This window comes from Boleophthalmus pectinirostris, unplaced genomic scaffold (assembly GCF_026225935.1).
Source record: "Boleophthalmus pectinirostris isolate CB_2022bp ecotype Guang Dong unplaced genomic scaffold, ASM2622593v1 HiC_scaffold_20, whole genome shotgun sequence".
Lineage (NCBI taxonomy): Eukaryota > Metazoa > Chordata > Actinopteri > Gobiiformes > Gobiidae > Boleophthalmus > Boleophthalmus pectinirostris.
This window is the reverse complement of record NW_026571153.1, coordinates 27,746,683-27,766,612: the sequence shown is the minus strand read 5'-3', so window position 1 is coordinate 27,766,612 and position 19,930 is coordinate 27,746,683. Positions and strand designations below refer to the sequence as shown.

Below are 19,930 nucleotides of genomic sequence, written 5' to 3'. Positions count from 1 at the left end.
TTCCGATGGGAAGAGAAACAGTTTGAACAGAGGTTTGAGTCACACACATCTGATTCCCTTTTGCATTTGTGGAGTTCGCAAACCAATTTCTCGAGCCGTTTTCCACTGTTAGGATCCAATAACCACACAATTAACGATGTCCGAATCCCAAAACTAAAATATGACAATATCAGAACCAGAAACAAAAGTGATATGGTTCAAAAGACTTGAAAAGATCGACTTTGACATTAGACACATCCCACTGGGAAAACAATCGGAAAATCCTTCCCAGTATGCATTGCGCAATGACCGGAAGTCCGAGATTCTTGATGCGTGTATTAAGGCAGTAATTAAGTAGTTACTAAGTGTGAATCATTATTAATTAAGTCTTTGTTCATTATTAATTAAGTCTTTGTTCATGCTTTATTAAGGCTAAATAAGGTGTAGTTATTATAAAGTGTTACCGCATTAATTCATTGTGTAATATTCAAATAAATATATAATTTCAGTATTTAATATACGCACGATACTTTATTACTTGATATATTCTTCACTAGTTAAAACCCAGAACTAGCCGTGTGTTAAGCCTGCTCAGGAAGAGGAAGTCACCTGGTTCCCCTCTGATATTTATAGTACCACATGATCATCTATCTCACCACACTTCAGAACCACGACCATCATGTTGTTGTTCTATTATCACTCTGCCTGTTATACATTTTTTGGCCACTTGATGGAGCAGTGGAGCAAATGAAGCACCTTGAACAGTGTTGGGAAGGTTATTTTCAGTGTTGGGGAGTAACAGATTACATGTACCGGAGTTACGTAATCAGAGTACAAATTATGAGTAACTGTATTCAGTTACAGTTACTGTTTCAGTGAGTGGTAATTGGATTACAGTTACTTTGCTGAAATAAATGGATTACATGGTGGTATTTTCCTGTTTTCACATTTTGTGCTACATCTCATTTATTTAATTTATTCTAAACCAGGACTAAACCAGCACTAAACCAGGACTAAACCGGGACTAAAACCAGGTATAAACAATATGACACTAACAGTAGGTGGACATAATTTAAGGTGATCTCATATAGAAAGCACTTTTTCTAACAATAATATTTTTAATATGTTTAAGGAAAGACTGGGCTTTTTATTGTCTTTTAGCAGATAAAACATCTTATGTTCAGATTTCCTCATCGTTGAGGAAGGTTTACAGTAAACAGTTGCTTATTCATGGAGACTTGGGCTCAACAGACAATTTGAAGAGAACAAACAAGAATTTTTTCACATTTTCAGGATGTGGTTGTTACATTCACGTCGTTTTAAAAAAGCACGACAATATCAATTAATCCAAAGTATTCAGATTACGTTACTCACTTTAAGTAATTTAAAGGATTATGTTAGAAACTACATTTTGGGATATGTAATCTGTAATCTGTAGGGGAATACATTTTAAAAGTAACCTTTCCCAACAGTGGTTACTTTTAAAATGTATTCCACTACAGATTGCAGTGCTTCATGGGGCTTCATCTCAACATCACAAAATTTTACCTTTAATTCAGTGGAGATCGGCAATTCCACGACTGAAATGATCCAAACGATTCTAGTGAAGGTGGATCTCAAAAACAATCGAGCACTTCCTGTATTACCGCATGACATCACAAGATGGCACCAAGTGTTTCTGTTTGAGTGAAGAACGTAGCCTAAACATACAGGGTTTGTGTGTTAAATGTGTGAATGAAGGCTTTATTTTGATGAAGAAACAGGAAGTGTGCACAAAACTCATGTCCAAAGGTGTGTATAGTAAATGAACAAGTAGATGTCAGTATTACGCATCAACACATTTCAATATTCACACAGTTTTATACCAACACTATAAAAAGCCTCGACTTTGGTATGAGAAATGGTTAAAAGATGTTAAAAACCACTCCTTGCTTTTCAAACAGGCTTACTTCTGCAATACAAAGGCGGTCAGAGTACTGCTCAAAAAGATGTCTTTTTTTCACACTTCATTTACAAGTCGACTTGGGGTTTGTCCACTGGGGTTTGTCACTTCCTATTTAAGTGCTCTTCAGACATTCTTTTTCACACAACCTAAAACTGCAGAGCTGTCATCCACTGACCCTTAAACACACAAAAGGTGAGTGCGTTTGACTTTTTCATGTGTCACTCTTGTGCATAACATTGGTCAGTTGTGTAATTGTTGAACCATTGCATTTCTTAAGAGCTGTAATTGAAAAAACAACAAACAAACAAACAAGTAAGGTAGAGCTGTTTAATGCTGCACGTTAGAACATTTGTGGCAGAGCAGTGACGTATCCAATGAAACAGGTGACGGACCCCCAACCCGAAAGTTACATAGTGCAACTTTAATAAGTAATATTTACACAGTGTTAAAACTGACTCTCACAGAATCATTTTGAACATTTTCTCAGGGTTTATATAACTCCAATCTGTCCTAGAGTTAATTTAACTTTTTTGGAAATGTTCATGAAGTAAAACTGGACCAAAATACCTGTTTGACCTGAAATCAAGAATTATAATCTTGTCAAGACAACTAAATGATCTACTAATGGATCGAAATGTTTTATACTTAAATTATAAAAAAATTTAACATAAGAAAAATAACAACTCTTTGCACTCAAAATAATAAACTAAATTGACTGTTGAATTAAACTTGACTTGAATTAAATTTAACTTGAATTAAAAAGAACACATTTATTTCACTATAGGATCATTCGACTTGTCAAGTTGAATTTACTCAAATAAAGTCAAATGTTCTAAATTTAAGTAATTTTAACTTAGCTAGATGTTACTTTTTGCAGTGTGGTTATATACACTGCAAAAACTACAATTTAACCAAGTTAATATAACTTGAATTAAGAAAGTTTTGTCAAGTTTTGAGTAAATTTCATTTGAATTATATGAATGTTTTGAGAGTAAATTGATAAAACTTTGTAGAGTTATCCTGATTTAACTAAACAACACACAAAGGAGTTTTATTTTTACACTTTATTTTGAGTTAATTTAAGATGAAATTATCAACAAAACTGGTTCATACTGGTCTTCTCTCACGGGAGTTAGAAGTGGTGGGAAGAGCCAAATTAACACTAGTGAAAGCTGAATTAACACTAGAGGAAACTAAATTAACTTCAGCCATATCAGCTCTGGCAAATAACCCCAACTCCAACCCCCATTTAACTTTCAAAGAGTTAAAATAAAACTTTTTGTGTTAGAAACAACTCTGAAATATTTTAACCCTCCAGTTTTTGCTGTGTACCAGTGACAATCTGCATTTTAACAACATCCATTTCAACTGCCCCACATCTGTACGCTGCAAAAACTCATATTTAAAGGTGCATTGTGTAACTTTTCTGGTGGAAGGTCATTTCTCTGTCTGGAATGTTCCACAGTGTGACATTAATCAGATCTACATTTATTTTATATTTATTCAATTAGAGGTGGTTTTACAGCTAAAAAAAAAACTAGAAAAAGAGGCATTCTGACTGTGAGCGGGGACGCCTCTCCACAGATCTGACCTGTAACTTGGTCTGGTTTGGTCTCCAAAAACACTTGTTCCATTGGTGGATCATTTTACTTATCATATGAAATTTACTCAGATCAGAATAATATTTTCTGAAACTCATCTTGACTTTGCAAGATTTTCATTTTTGTAGCGTATTACATTGTACTGGTTTATAGAATGTTGTTATCTGTGTGAAACCCACACTGCAAAAAACTAAACTCCAGCCAAGATAAGAAAGTTTTATCATGATGAGTAAATAGAACAAGACTTTTTGTAATTAAAATATGAAAATACATTTAACATTGAGTTTAATGAGTTTAAATGTGAATTACGAAAAAACACACTTATTCCACTGGAAGATAATGTTATTATTATTTGTCAAGTTGAATTTACTCACATAAAGTCAAATGTTCTTAATTTAAGTCATTTTAACTTAGTTAGCTGTTATTTTTTGCAGTGTGGTGATGTACACTGCAAAAACTCAAATCTAGACAAGTTAATATAACTTGAATTTTAAAAAAAAGTTTGATGATGATTTGAGTAAATTTCACTCGATAAGTAAATTGATCTACTAGTTGATGAAGACTTTTTGTACTTAAAATATGAAAACACATCTGGCTACACTTAAGACAAGAAAAATAACAACTCTTTGCACTTAAAATAAGAAATCAAATCTAACTCCATTGGCAGATTATTTCACTTGTCGAGTTGAATTGACTTAAATAAAGTGAAGTTAAGTTCAGTTAAGTCTTTTTATTTCACCTAAAAGATACTTTTTTGCAGTGTGCTGTTATACACTACAAAAACTAAACTCTAGACAAGTTAAAATGACTTGAATTAAGATGTTTTGTACTTAAAATATGAAAATATATTTAACATAATAACAAATAATGTTGCTTGAATTAAGAACACACTTATTTCACTGGTGGATCATTTGACTTGTCAAGTTGAATGTTCTTAATTTAAGTCATTTTAACTTACCTAAATGTTATTTTTTGCAGTGTGGTGACGTACACTGCAAAAACTAAAATCTAGCCAAGTTAATATAACTTGAATTAAGAAAGTTTTGTCAAGTTTTGAGTAAATTTCAGTTGACAAGTAAAATAATCTACCAATGGATCAAAATGTTTTGTACTTAAAATATGAAAATACATTTAACATAAGAAAAATAACAACTCTTTGCACTCAAAATAAGAAACTAAACTGACTGTTGCTTGAATTAAGAAAAACACACTTATTTCACTGGTTGATCGTTTGACTTGTCAAGTTGAATTTACTCAAATAAAGTCAAATGTTTAAGTCATTCTAACTTAGCAAGATGTTACTTTTTGGAGTGTGGTGATATACACTGCAAAAACTCAAATCTAGAAAAGTTCATATAACTTGAATTAAGAAAGTTTTGTCAAGTTTTCAGTATATTTCACTTGACGAGTATAATGATCTGCCAATAGATGAAGACTTTTAGTACTGAATGAAATGAATATGAAAACACATTAGGCTACACTTACGAAAAATAACAACTCTGTAGTTAAAATAAGAAATCAAATCTGATTCCATTTGTAGATATTTTTACTTGTCAAGTTGAATCTACTTAAATAAAGTCAAATGTTCTTAATTTGAGTAATTTTTAATTTAGCTAGATATTACTTTTTGCAGTGTGGTGTTATACACTACAAAAATATGGCATTACTCTTACAGTGTATGATGCATTTATTCAATTCTGGGTGTTGTTATAGCTCCAAAATAACTTAGAGTAGTTAGACTACTCATTTGATTAAAACATAGTGAACGTCATTAGATTTAAAGGTGCACTGTATAACTTTTCTGGTGGAGTGTCCGTCACTTGCTTCTTTCTATGGAGATGTTTTCTAAAATGTTCCACTGTATGGCATTACACTTCTTTATCTCTACGGAGACAGCAGGTGATGCCACAGGGCCAAGTTACGTGTCAGATCTGTGGAGAAGTGAGCCCACTCACTGTAATAATGCAAGTTTTTGCGTCACGATGTCACATCGTCACGTGGGCAGTAAAAACAAGGAAGTGAAGCACCATGTCTGAAGTTGCAGCAGCCAGTTTCAGGTCGAGGAAGATGACAAGCGTGAAAATGTCTTTTTGTGGACAGATGACAAGGTTCAGTTGTTACTGAACGTAACTGGATTTTAAGATTGGATTGCTTAAACTGTTTTCCGCAAAAGCATCACATGACCGATGTCATGAACCCAGCGAATCAAGAAGGTGCAAGTCACAGTGATGTAGGAACTCTAGTCGTGTCCTTATTGGATCACGTCAGAGTATCAGTGTTTTCAGGCGTCCACACAGTACTGGATCAGATCTGTACTCAGATGAATTCGTGGAAACTGGAGGCACCAGATCGTTCTGTCTCTGGAGTAGTTGTTCTTCGGATTAGTGTGAACGAACACTGCACCCACAACCAAAACGACTCAAATATGTACAAGGGTGGATGCAAATACATTACCACATCTTTATTTTGTTGAATGAAGGTTTAAACTTCCTCAAAAATGCCTTACTTGCTTATAAATAGTTTCTGCGTTGATGCCAGGTGAAGGGCTTCTGTTTTAGAACTCACTGCTACTTACTCTTCTTAATGTTTCGTAACACAAACCTCTGCCACTTAGCTGATGTAAAACTACAAGAAATATTTACCACTGGTACAAGAAAAATCTGTGACAAGGCCTCGTATTACACTATTTCCTTGTCTATGTTCTAATGTAGTTTCCTTATCACAAACAGACCTGGAGTTGTGTTTTGTTCCATTCACACATGTTAAACACACAAACCTGCACATTTAGGCTGAGCTCTTTCCTCAAACAAAGTGTTCTACCTTGTGATGTCATGTTGTAATAGGGAAGTGCTCAGGAAGTGTTTTTAAACTCGATACACCTTCACTAGAATCATCTGGAGACAGACTAATAATGCAGAGTTACTCAAACATGTGTGAATGAAACAAAAGCCAACAGCAGACATGTTTTTGATGAGGGAACAGCTTTAGAACATGACTTAAAGCTCACAGGGGTCAATTTTGTGTAATATAGGACGATTAAATGATTATGAGTCTGGAACAGGTATGTGGACAAGGAGGAGCACTTCCGTTTCCTCCTGAGTGAAACTGGGAGTGAGACAATTATTATAAAGTGGACTATTTTCAAAGTACACTGGGTATTATGCAAACAGCAGCTGGGAGGAAGTGGCAACGGTAAAAGATAAGGCTTTCAACAGAGCCCCGACACAAAGACTGCTGACATTACAAATCAGCGGTTTGAGATAAGAACTCTTTGAAAGCTTTACAATGATCTTGCGTCTGATCTCAAGATTGGTCTAAGGCTCCTGCACACTCCTGGACTTTTTTTTTTTTTTTTTTTGGGTTGAAAAAAAAAATTGTGTCCACGCGTGTCGGATTAATAAATATTCCCGTCTACACGACAACGGAGCACTGAGTGAAAACACTGTAATACATACGCCACACCTGTATGTGGTGCTGTAAACAATAATATTTAATAACATTTTTTAGACTTTAAGGTCATTTAGCCGATTATAGATGTATCCCAGATGGGCGGCAGTAGCTCAGTTGGTAGAGCATTTGCCCACTGATCCCAGGTTGGCGGTTTGATTCCAGCTCTTGGCATTAAAAAAAAAAAAAATCACAGGTTGAGCAGTCAGATCCACTGACCCACAGGTTGGCTGGTGTGATTCCAGGTCCCACAGATGAATGCTGTCGTTGCGTCCTTGCGCAAGACACTTAACCCACCTTGCCCACAGTGTCTGCGTACACTGGTGTGTGAATGGGTGAGTGGTTCCTTGTTGTAAAGTGCTTTGAGTGTCTTGAAGGTGGAAAAGCGCTATAGAAAAATGTGACCAGACATATCGCTGTTTTGTTTTACAAAATTTAAACATATCTTTTCATTTTTAGCCATAAGATTTGGATGAGAATTATTAGAATAACTTGGTCTCAACATATAACAGTTGAATTACTCGTGTGTAATCTTTGTTATTGATCCGTGTGTGTAATCTGTGTGGTGCATGTTGTTAGCATTAGCACTAACAGTGTGTCTCGGTTGTTGGGCGACGGGAGCGGCTCTGTAGGCTGCACCTCTTACATTTCAGCCACGGTCTTGCAGAGCCTACCTCAAGGGCTGCAGCCTTCACTGTATTGGAGGACTCTGCCGATGATGGAGTCGCGGCATCATCGTTTTCCAAAAGCTGCGATTGGCTTGTCCACATGACTGAGATTTCTCCACTCTGGAACACGTTCTCAAAAAAAAAACACAGTTTTCGCCCACCTGAAACACCGGCTCCGTGTGGACGAAAGGTCAAAACGAACACAAACTTCACCGTTTCGACCAAAAAACGTTATCGTGTGGACAGGCCCTAAAGCTATTCAAAAAAGACTCATTTCTGTCCTGTGAATGGGGCCGTTTTGTGTCGATACTAGTTTTAGTACTGATCAGTATCTTTGAAGGTCCTGCTTCTTACTGTTACCAGGCTTGTCTCTCCACAGATCTGACTTTGAGTTATGAATGTGTAATTCTTTATAAATGCAACTCTACTTATGTTCTCAATCACTGGGTTTGAATCTTAAATTTCACTGATCTCTGACCTAGATAATCCTACTCATGAAAATTCACTCAATATAGAAACATTTTCTATTTATTTATTTATTTTATTTATTTATTTATTTATTTCGGTCACAGGTATATTTTGACATTAATTCACAGACAGTCATATTTAACATATACAGACCGAAAAGGTGCAGGCTGAAGCTTAAGCTTATTATGCCCTTTACCCTTTATTCCTTCGTCAGAGCTTCATCTTTACATCAGTTCATCTTCAAAAATTCAGCAGGAGGAAACAAACTAATCAGTAACAGAACAACAAAGTCCTACAGCACAAACTAAGTATCATATTTCATGTATCTGTCCAGAATTAAACATTTAAACTTCTTTATGAAGTCAAAGAGACTGGTGCAAAATTTGAGGTTTTCTGTACAGTTGTTCCAGAGCTCCAGCCCTTTAACAGATTTACAAAATTTCATAATGTTTGTTCTGATTTTCTTTTTGATAAACATGGTCGTGCCTCTGAGCTCATATTGGCTCTTTTGGATTTTGAACATGTTCTGTAACGATTTTGACAGGAGATTGTTTACTTTGAACATGATTTTCAGAGTATAAAGGTCGACTAAATCATAAAATTTCAGCATTTGAAGGTTCATAAATAATGCATTGGTTGGTTCGTTATAAGTTGATAATGTGACTGTAACATCTGTAATTGAATTGTCCATGTGATTCTTTTATGTTTCTCAAAAATCCTAAAGAATAAGACAATGCAGTTATTCATTTTATGCAGAAACATTTCCACATGAAAGGGCCTGTACCTGATTCATTTCATGTTGTAAGTAAAATGAGTCAGCCCCAGTACAGATATATTCTAAAATGAGCTCATGAACTCATCAGACGTGCGTGCTGCTGTGTGCATTAATGTTTTATTCTCTGCAAAACAGGAAGTGCTGTAATAAAACACTATTTGTTGTGAGAATTACTGTGATGGCCTCTGAAAGCGGTGAAGGACTCTTATAAACTCATGGTGGTGAATAATTAGGACGCTCAGCACGCATAAGACGAGGGAAATGAAACTGAATGTTTTCTCACGTTTCAGTATGATAAAAATCAAATAAAGTGTAGGCTCCGAAATGTCAATGTGTTCTAAGTTGCTTTCCTTTACAAACAAACAAAAATCACACTAACTACTAAAAATATTGAGTTTGAATAAATTATTCTGAGGGAAAAAAATAACAAAATGAAAATGTTAACGACAATTTTTGGTCTTGAAACTGGGGCATTTGCGCTACAGACGAGCATCTGAACATAGTGAGCTGAACTGCATGATGACATAAGGGGGGTTTGGTTGTGGTGCTCCCTCTCCTGCCTCTCCTGACCACACATTGCTGGTACTCCACCTCGCTGTCTCCCTCTGCTCTCCACTCAGATCCAAACAGCTGGAGCTACGAACAGTTTTTAATGTTTTCGAGAAAATAGCCACTCAGTATTCTGTTTGAGTGTCATTTTCGGGACATTTAGGACTGGATGTTATTAGGTTCTTTTTTCAGACGAAGAGTTTAGTTTTCATACCTGACAGTTTGGACTGCTCACGAGCGTTCTTCCTCAGAGTGGCCACGTGATGTTGCTGTGACGTGTCTGGTCAGTTGATTTAAACAGGTTTTGGCGCTGTCTTCCTACCAGTGGAGGCAGGACGACAGCGCCATCTGCAGTCCCACTTCCTCAGGACAGTGTCCCAGGTGTGTGAGAGTAAAAACTCCAACAAACCCTTGGTCTGAAAAAAGAACCTAATAACTAATATTATCGGAAGACCAAATGAACCTCATCGGACATTTAGGACTGGATTCGGGATTCGGGACAACAGCTTTGATTTCGGGAGAGATTTTTCAGGATGTGTGGTAGGGATGGGCATGATTAGTCGATTAATCGATAATTGATCATTAACATTTTCATCGATTACGTTCATTTTAATCGACAAACCGAATGTAGGTTGCTGTGCGTAGTGTGACCAAACAGGTCACACTACGCACTAACATGTGTCTCTCTGCACTCAGAAGGAGCGAGACACAAACAGTTGGTCAGTCTGCAACGTGCCGAAGTGCAAATGCGAACGATGTGCAACGATGACTTGTACAAGAAATTCCACGCTTTCCGTTCAGGACAAGTGTGAGTCCATGTGCACAGTGTATAAAGCAGCACATAAGTTTCGGTGCCCAGTGGGAAAAAGTTTTACCAGGTGAGAGTAGCGCAATGTCGATGACAAGTCCCCACCTCCCTCCCCCCGTACGGTGTCCTGGTTTTGACAAACGCAAATCTGGTCACACTAACCTGTATTCACCTGAGTCATGTCTATTAATCTGACAGAAGTTGAACCGCATCAGCGACACAAGAGCTGTAGTTTTATCTTCGCTTAGTTTATGCAAATTAGCGATGCAGTTTTAAGTTTCGTTTCTATGAGAGTTGCGCAAAACTGAATTAAACACATTATAATGTCAAACAGCTGATGTGGCTCCAGAGTCGTTACTGTTTATATGTCGTAAAGTTGAATTTATTTATGCAGATTAGTGCAGATAGTAATAATAATGATGATCATTTTAATATAAAAACGTTAATGATTAATCGATAATCAATCATTAATTCTTCCGACGATCGATTAAGAAAATTTCATCGAATGCTCATCCCTAATGTGTGGTCACCCTATGCTTGACCAAATGAAAAACACATTTAAAGAGGCTATTATGCAAAATATTATACAGTATATTTTTTATCTTTTTTAAAAATTCATTTTAGGGCTGGGCAAAATTTTTTTTTTAAAATTGCGATTAATCGCATGAGTTCGAGCGATTAATCATGATTAATCACGATTAATCGCATGTTATACGCAAAACCAATTAATGAATTCAAAAGTAGAGTATAGTGCACTTTTATTGGAAATGTAAATGAAAGAGCCAAACATTTGTTGTGCAAACAGCATTTCTTTCACAGGGGAACCTCAGAGTCTTCAAGGTATTCAGGGAAGGCTCAAAAAAAAATACTGAATGGACGTTTGTACTACTAATATATTTATTGAATATTTTTTATGCTGTGAGTAATGAACACTACACTAATAATAATTTTCGTTTTTCTCAGTGTTATAAACTTGGACTGATATTTCTTAGGAAACAAAGGGTTAATATAATGGAATGGAAATGGACCAATCACATGTTTTCTTCCATTGGTATCTGGGTAAATCAGTTACTCCAGCACTGAACTAAAGAAATAAGCTCAGCTCAGAGCACACGGCTGGTACGGCCAGAGCCGGTGCCCACGGTCGAACCCGCGGCCGGAGCCCGCGGCCGGAGCTGCGACGGGAGTCGAAGCCTGCGGCCGGGCCCGCGGCTAGCGGAGGCTCGGGCACGTTGCATCTCACGTGGTCAAAAAAAAGTGAAAAAAGTGTAAAGAAAAGACGTCAAACTTAAAGAAACCCTCTGGTGGACTTTTTCAAAATAAAAGCCAGTGAGAAACAGACGTTTACAATAAAATAAATAATAAAAACTGCGTTAACGGCGTTAAAATAATTGTCGGCATTAATGACTTAATTAGTTAACGCAAAGTTAACGCGTTACCGTGCCCGGCCCTAATTTATTTATTTTTTTCTTTTGGTTTCTACCATGTTGTAAAGTTGTTCACTCTTCATAATCATTCCTTAAGAGGTTTTAGGTGTCATCCATGTTTGAGAATTTTTGTGATCTCTCCTGAGCCATATTCAAACCATCCACACAGTTAAAGGTTGTATAGAGGATTTTCCAAGGAACGAGAAATCCAGCAACTGTTTGTCCTTTTTTCAAATTTTGCGCATGCGTGAAACCACCCCCCCTCCCCTACAGCTCCCTACGTAGAAACGCCTCCTCCCTCCTCCTCCTTACGCCAGAAACAGCTTTGTTTTTAGAAAACAAGTACTCATCGCCGCACATGACTTGTAAACAACTAACTACAGTGTTGGTTAGGCAAGGTGGAGAAGTAAGGAGCGGGGGGAAGAGCGGAACAGGGAGCGGGGACAGGAGCAGGAAGGGGTGCAGAGGGGGGTGCGCGGAGATTCAGTGCGAATGAACTAGCTACCACTACAACACGCAGCAGCAAGCGGACTCTTTCTTTGCATTGAAAATGACGTTTTCAGACATAGGATATCACATTCGTGTCCTGAAAAACGTTTGACTAGCTCTTGGAAATAAAGTACGTTTTCATAATAAACAGAAGTTCCTGTCCAGGAGTAATTTGGCGACCAGTGCGTCAGTCTTTAGACCCTTTGTCTGCTTCAGTTGCGCCATCGCTGGAATGAATCTCCAAGAATCACCTTAGTTTGGCTTCGCTGCTTTTCCCCTTGAATTCTTCTTTCAGCGACCTCAAAAACGGACTTTCTTTTGCGGTGAACTGCTCCTGGATTCTTGTCTGCCGTTGCAACAAACTTTGTGTGAACTGCAAGGAAGATATAGGTCAAAACAGCCACTAAGAACCGTTGCGCTGGTGGAGTAAACAGCAACTGTGTGACAGGCGTACGTAAACCACGTAATGGCAGCGCGCAGGCAAGTCAGTTACGCTAGAAACGTAGGGAGTTTGATTGACAGCCTGTCAGCTCACAGATAACGAGGCAGTGTCGTTATCTATTGGCAAATGTTTAGCCCCACCACGTCCAGAGTTGATGAATTTTTATTCTCTTTTTTTTTTGGTCATCATAATTACAAGGCTACTGCACCTCTATAATGCTATCATTGACAATTTGGAACAAAAAAAAATCCTCCATACAACCTTTAACTCTAAGATTCTGTCCAGTGCTCCTCCCACAAGCCTACGTCACTCATGCTCCCACACGACTATTCTACAGAAATATACAAAAACATGACACAAAACTGTACACAGCTTCAAACCTGATGTGATGTGCAGGAGGTTCATGAGGGGGATGTACGCTGATTGTGTTGTGATCGCGCTCTGAGGAATCAGAATACACTAGACAGTTATCGAAAACCCCGGAAGTGTGAGTTCAGGCATCAGCCAATCGGCGAAGAGTCGTACATTCTGTGTTGGCAACAACTCCTGAGATCGAGGATTTAAAACCGGAACAAAGAGAATGTTTGGTGAATTTTATCAAGGGGAAAGATGTTATTGTCCTTCTTCCTACAGGATTTGGGAAAAGCTTAAAATACCTGTAAGCCCCATTAGCGACGCATTACATACATCATGACAACATAGCAACGATTGGTTAAATAATAAACTACCCACCTACCGTTGAGCAAATGAATCGTAATGCTGCAAGGTCAGTTTCACTTCTTAGAAACTGGCTGATGAAACAGGCTACTCTGAATCAGGAGTGACAAAGAGAATAAAGGGAAGAGAAACTCAGAGCACCAAAACATTTTGTGAAACTTAAAAAATAAAATATGTTTATATGCTATTTTAAGCAAATATTTCAAAACAATAAAAGGTAACACTGTGATTCTATTATATGATACAGCTGCTGGAGACTTGGTGCAGAGAGAACAACCTCTGCCTGAAACTTTTAAAAAACGAAGGAGTTGATAGTGGATTTTAGGAGGAACAGCTGTTCACCGCCGCCTCTCTACATCATGGGTACAGAAGTTAAAAGGGTGTCCTGCTGGATGTGTCTGGGTCTGCACATCACCGACAGCCTAACTTGGTCCACTAATACAGCTACTAGCATTATTAAGAAGGACCACCAGCATCTGTATTTTTTGAGGAGACTCAAGGCTGCTGGACCAGGCCTCTCTGCTCTCAGGTCTTTTTATCGATGTGGAGTGGAAAGTGTGTTGACCCAGTCCATCACAGTGTGGTACGGCCACTGCTCAGCCCAGGACAGGACAGTTCTACAGCGTGTGGTCAGAGCGGCAGAGAAGATCACTGGATGTGACTTTACACCCATCAGTGACATTTATGAGGAGTGTTGTAGAAGATGGGACTCCAGGATCATGGGGGACCCCTCGTACCCTCTCACCACCTGTTTGTCCCTCTGCCCTCTGGGAGGAGACTGAGGAGCATTAAAGCCAGAACATCTCGGATGAAGTTCAGCTTCTTTCCTGAGGCTGTCAGACTTTTGAACAGTGCACACTGACTCCGTGCTTGGGCTGCCTCTCTATCTATCTTGCCACGTTTTACTTGTACTTGTCCATTGGAACTGCTAAATGTTGTTGTTTTGACATATTTACTTTTTAATATTGCTTATTTATTATTGTTTTTATCTCTCTCTGGATCACTGGGCCTCGGGAAGCACATTTTGTTCTGTCATGTTTTCTCTCGCATGCTTGAATGACAAATAAAGAACCTTACCTTATGTTAATAGTTAATGTCCCATTGTTGAAAGGACCAGGGCTAAATTACGCAGCCTGGGCCTCACTACCTTTTTTCTAATCACTGTATTAACCCTCAGAAAATCACTCAGCTTTAAAGACACAATGCAAATAACTCTGACTACACTCAAAAAATATCACATAGCTTTAAAACCACAATGCATACTCAAAAATATCATTTACTACACTCAAAAAATATCGTTTAACTTCGATAACACAAGGTAAATATCTGACTACACTCAAAAAGGATCATTTAACTGTAAGAAACACCATACAGGTAACTTTAACAACTCTTAAGTATCACCTGGGGAACACTTACAACTTCACTTAGCTTTAGAAACCACTCTATGAAATGCTCTATTCTCTATCTGACAACATTTGCCCAAAACACATTTTTGACAGTGCCTCAAAGAATTTAACCAGATTTAGTTTTACACCAAAAACATTGCAAATATTAATGTATCCTTAGCAGTGCCTCAAGACCCCTAACCAAATTTAGCTTTGCATCAAAAACATTGCATTAGAAAATTTCCTAAACATTGCGTTTTTGTAAGTAACTCACCTAGGACGACTGGACTTGCTCGTGGTAAATATATATGTATAATAATTAAGGGAGAGACTCAACAAAAGATCCCAACAAGTGATTTGTCTTTCTCTTACTTTTTCTGCTTTTTATTATTTTATGCACTACTCCGGTGACTGGTTGTCACTCTTTATACTCGTGATCACTCAGGGTTTTTAGGCCCGGAGTGCTCACGACAGAGCACTTATGACCAACTCACTCCGTAGTCGCTATTTTACCAGAAAGCTCATACAAAAATAATTAGGACAAATCACTCTGCAAGTACCCTTTTGGAGAAATTACCCTGTGACCAGGAAAGCTATAAAGCACAGCCTAGTCCGAATTGCAGATTCTGAACTCCTTAGCCGAGTTACAGCCGGAGGGCCAATGCCAACCAAAATCAGGATCTCATCATTATGCAGAATTTTCAATATTTATCTAGGGTCACAGGGCTCCACCCAGGTATATGCAAAGTGATCAGTACACATAGAACACATTTCCAAGTACAGGCAACACTTCTCAGAAACCACAATCTTCACCATTCTAGCACCCAACGCTCCTCCCCCAGCCAGGTGTGAAGTTGCTGCCACCTCACTTTGTCGAAGGAGCAGGAAGCTCGCACCCGCATTGTTTACAGGCCTCCCATGCGCCGCATAACATATAGGTTTCGTACACCAATGTCAAGTAAAGGTCAGCTGTCAAAAGAACAGAAGGCCCTTATCTTTCCTGCACACAAACATAACGGTTACAGAAATTAATGCAAAATAACCTAAACTTAAAAATTAAATTGAAAGAATTAAGCAAATCAACATAAAAGAAACAAATCAGATTAAATCAAAACAGAACAAGTAACTTATGTTAATATGGGTCACAAAAACACTTCTAATATCTAAATCAAACACTCTTGATCTCTAATGCTCTAACAGTTATTCATTTATCAAAATAAAGCATCATGAACATCTTCATCTGAATTTCAGGAGCCCTTTTAGTGGGGCTTACGCCAAAACCTTCATCTTTTTACCCCACCCGAGTGAGCTCTCCTGAGGGGGGGTTCACGACACCCATAAAAGTGTAATACCCCTCTTTAAGATTCTTTAAGATATCTTTTCACTAACCAAATGTTCTTTTCCAGACATCATCCACGCTGAACGCTGAGGGCCATTTCAAGACTCCAAGATGTCCGGTAACCCCGTTAACCCGGCTCTCTACTGCCCCCGCATCCAAGGCATGGTTAACATCACCATCAGGCCCAACACCACCAGCATCACGTCTCTGGGAGTCTTCACCATCTTTCTCCATGGCCTGTTCTCCACCATCGGCATCGTGGAAAACCTCCTGATCCTCATTGTGGTGGGCTTCCGCGTACGCCGCTCCATCATCAGCATCTGGATACTGAACCTCGCCACCTCGGACCTGCTCGCCACCGCCTCCCTGCCTGTCTTCACCCTCTTCCTCGCCGCGGTAAAACTTGGGAGCTTGGCCACGGCTTTTGCCGTCTTCACTCCTCCATCTTCTTTCTCAACATGTTCGTTAGCGGCTTCCTGCTCGCCGCTATCTCCCTGGATCGCTGCCTGGTCGTGCTAAAACCGGTCTGGGCCCAAAACTACCGCACAAAGCAGCTAGTGATGAAAATTTGTGGCGCATTATGGTTCATGGCGTTCCTGTGCACTATTCCCTTTTATATTTTCCGTGATGCTATCCCACAACGCAACGGGAACACGCAATGCTACTACCACTACGCCCGCTCGCTTCCGAGTCCACCTTTCAACATGGTAGAGCTGTGTGAATACCGCGAAAAGACTTTTGCGGTTTTTAAGCTCATGTTTGCATTTGTGATTCCGTTGGCTGTCATCATCACCAGCTACGTCATCGTGAACACTATCTTAGCGCGTAGAGGTTGCCGGCGTTCTTACCGTTTTGTCCGGTTAGTCATCGCGGTGGTGGTCAGCTTCATCATCTGCTGGGCTCCTTACCACGTGCTGAGCATCATGGAGGTCTCTTTGTCACTCTGGCATCCTTCGCAAATACCCATAGCCAAAGCGATGCCGGCTGCCGCTACGATTGGATTTCTCAACAGCGTCCTGAACCCGATTTTGTACGTGTTTAGCTGTCCCGACCTGTGCACGAAGATAAGGCATTCTCTGAGTGCCGTCATGGAGACCGTCTTGGCGGAAGATCTGGCAGAGTTCACGAGGCGTAGGAGCACCATGAGGAGTTCCGTCAGCAACCACGAGGTCCCGCTCCAAAAGAAGAACTCGACTTCGGCGATGTGCACCAAATCTGAGACGGACACGAGTGATGCAGTTACTTCCAAAGATGATGAAGCCAAAGACAGTGAAGGCAACAAGGATGAGCTCTTGTGAAAATGTTCAGGCTTTGTTATCTTGTGTTAGAGCCCACGGCTTGGCTCCGCCTCGCCCGGCGCTCCCCATTTGTTTTACCGCTTGTGCCTTCCGTATTTGCATGTGCTGTGTGGTCCCTGGTACATGAGTGGTGGAGTGTGGTCCCGTCGCTTTTGGGCTGGCTCTGATGTTTGTCATGCCGTGGTTGGAGGATGGACGTCCCGCTCCTCCAGTGCCCTTCTTGATCCACCAACCTCTCATCCAGTAAAAGTGCTGTGGGCCTGTCCCTTCTGGCGGCTGGATTTCAGTTTCAGTTTGCCCACGACTTTGTCCCAGTTTTTAATTTTGGCCTCTGAATTTGAGTTTGACACCCCTGGTCTAGTGTGTTGTGTGTTGTGTGTTGAGACCTACTGTTTGTTTGTATTTGCCAGTTTGACATGGCCTTTGCGCATTTGTATTTTCTTTGATTTATCTTATCCCATGACTTATTGTTTAGTTGTATTGGAAATTTATCGTTTATTGAATGTAAAACACACTTTTTTTTATTATTGTACTTACTTACATTTACTTTATAAAAGCCACTTACTTTACATTGCATCTTGTTTGTGTTACTTTCCTTTGTCTCTAGCACTGGTTTGTGACACCGTTAAAGGGCTCACATTAGGCTCTTTTCTGATCTATGCTGTAATATTGTTTTTTCATCACAAACCCAACTGGAGTTCTGTTTTAATTCACACATATATATCCCCTTAACGCCCACTGTCACAAATATGCTACAAACCATTTGGATCAAGATATAAGCCGAGACAGTGGCTGCGTTCCCCCAGTGCAGGTGAGTGCGTGTACAGGACTTTCCTAGGAACTTTTTGCAAGCACGTGTTTCTAGTTATCGCACGTTTGCAACATACACACATTTTTTGTTTGTTTGTTTGCTTGTTTTGCTATAGTCAAATGAATAATCTCAAATTAATTTACCATTTACGTAAAAGCAAAAACACACACAAAATGTTTTATATATTTTTATATACATCTATATTAGGGATGTAACAATAACTGAAATATCGTGTTATCGTATCATTAAAAGTCTGACAATAATATCGTCGATTATCACAATATATCGAATCAGAAGTCTCTTTGCTTGAATTCATAGTTATGGTGATTTGAATGTCTTTCTTTGTGATTTTAATGTCTTTCTTGATCTATAAAACACTTTGAATTACTGTGTGTATGAATTGTGCTATACAAATAAACTTGCCTTGCCATGGTGTAAAACAGAGTGAACTACATAGACCATGATCCTTTGGTGTTGTCAGACTACATGAATACATAATTCTTCATATTATGACAAAGGCATTTCAAGGCTTTTCCAGGGCTTTTAAAAGAAAACATGGTATATTCACAATCACTAAAAACTAAACTGTAATGTGTTATTTATGACTTGTTAGTGTCATTTCAAAGTAATTCATTACATTACAATATTACTGTATTTAAATATTAAGCATTACATTATTGCAGAACTTTTAAGTTACTCTCACCAAATAACTGTGAAGATGCTGAACTTTTGCACCGTATATGGACTGAACCAGGACTAAACCAGAACTGAACCCGGACTGAACCAAGACTGAACCAGGACTAAAGTAGGTGGAGCGTGGACTTCTGCGTTGGTCCTTTCACTTAAGGTTACCTGATGGTCTACGCAGGTGCGTCTCCGGTGTTTCATCGCTGCTGATATCGCAGTAATTTTAGCGAATTTGTATGAAGAAAAATCCACCACGTCAATCCAGGTAATAAAGCATTGTAACACATGTTACTGACATTTGTACCGAGTCAAATATTAACATTTTTCCCCCTGTAATGCCACATTACTGCGTTACAGAAAAAAGCAATGTATTGCAGTAATTTGTTACTTTTATAACATGTTACTCCCAACACTGTCCCCAATTCTGTAAACTTTCACAAAATATCGCAATAAATATCGAACAGTGAGATGCATATCATGAAAATATCGCCTTGATGGATTTTGATATTGTTACATCCCTAATCGATGTAAAATCAGGTGTGACGAGGTTAACACACAAACTCTGCATGTTTAGGCTGAGTTCTTCTCTCAAACTGGAAACACTGCTCCCCCTTGTGATGTCATGTGGTAATACAGGACGGGCTTCTCTGCGTTTTCCAACTCCACACACCTTCACTAGAATCATTTGGAAGATTTCAGATGTGGAATTGTTGATCTGCACAGAATAAAATGTAAAAGGAGCTGTTCACTTAAAAAGTACCACTTCATGACATCACAAGGTGGAACAGAGCACTTTGAGCTTTGGAGATATAGACTAATAATGCAGAGTTACTCAAACATGAATGAAACAAAACACAACTCCAGGTCTGTTTATGAGGAGGGAACAACATTCTAACAAAACAAAAGTTTCACAAGAGTTAAGTTTGAGTAATGTAAGATCTTTAAGTGTATGTGAAGCCGTCACGATGTATGATTTGCTTTAATACATATGACATTTCTGTACTAAGTTGTTCATTTAGTTAGTGACGACCTGTTCTACTGATACTTCGCAGCTGACATCATGAACATTTCCTGGGGTTGTGATGCTAACTGCCG

At 38.8% G+C, this 19,930-nt stretch overlaps 1 protein-coding gene across 1 annotated transcript; it reads left to right on the top strand.

The window, feature by feature from the left end:
- The first annotated feature begins 1,954 nt into the window (after positions 1-1,954).
- LOC110170129 (prostaglandin D2 receptor 2) lies at positions 1,955-18,142 on the top strand. Its single transcript, XM_020935758.2, is given in 3 exon segments — positions 1,955-2,116; positions 16,107-16,430; positions 16,433-18,142. Coding segments are annotated over 2 exon segments (1,185 nt in total). The 5' UTR covers positions 1,955-2,116; positions 16,107-16,150; the 3' UTR covers positions 17,338-18,142.
- Positions 18,143-19,930: the final 1,788 nt, after the last annotated feature.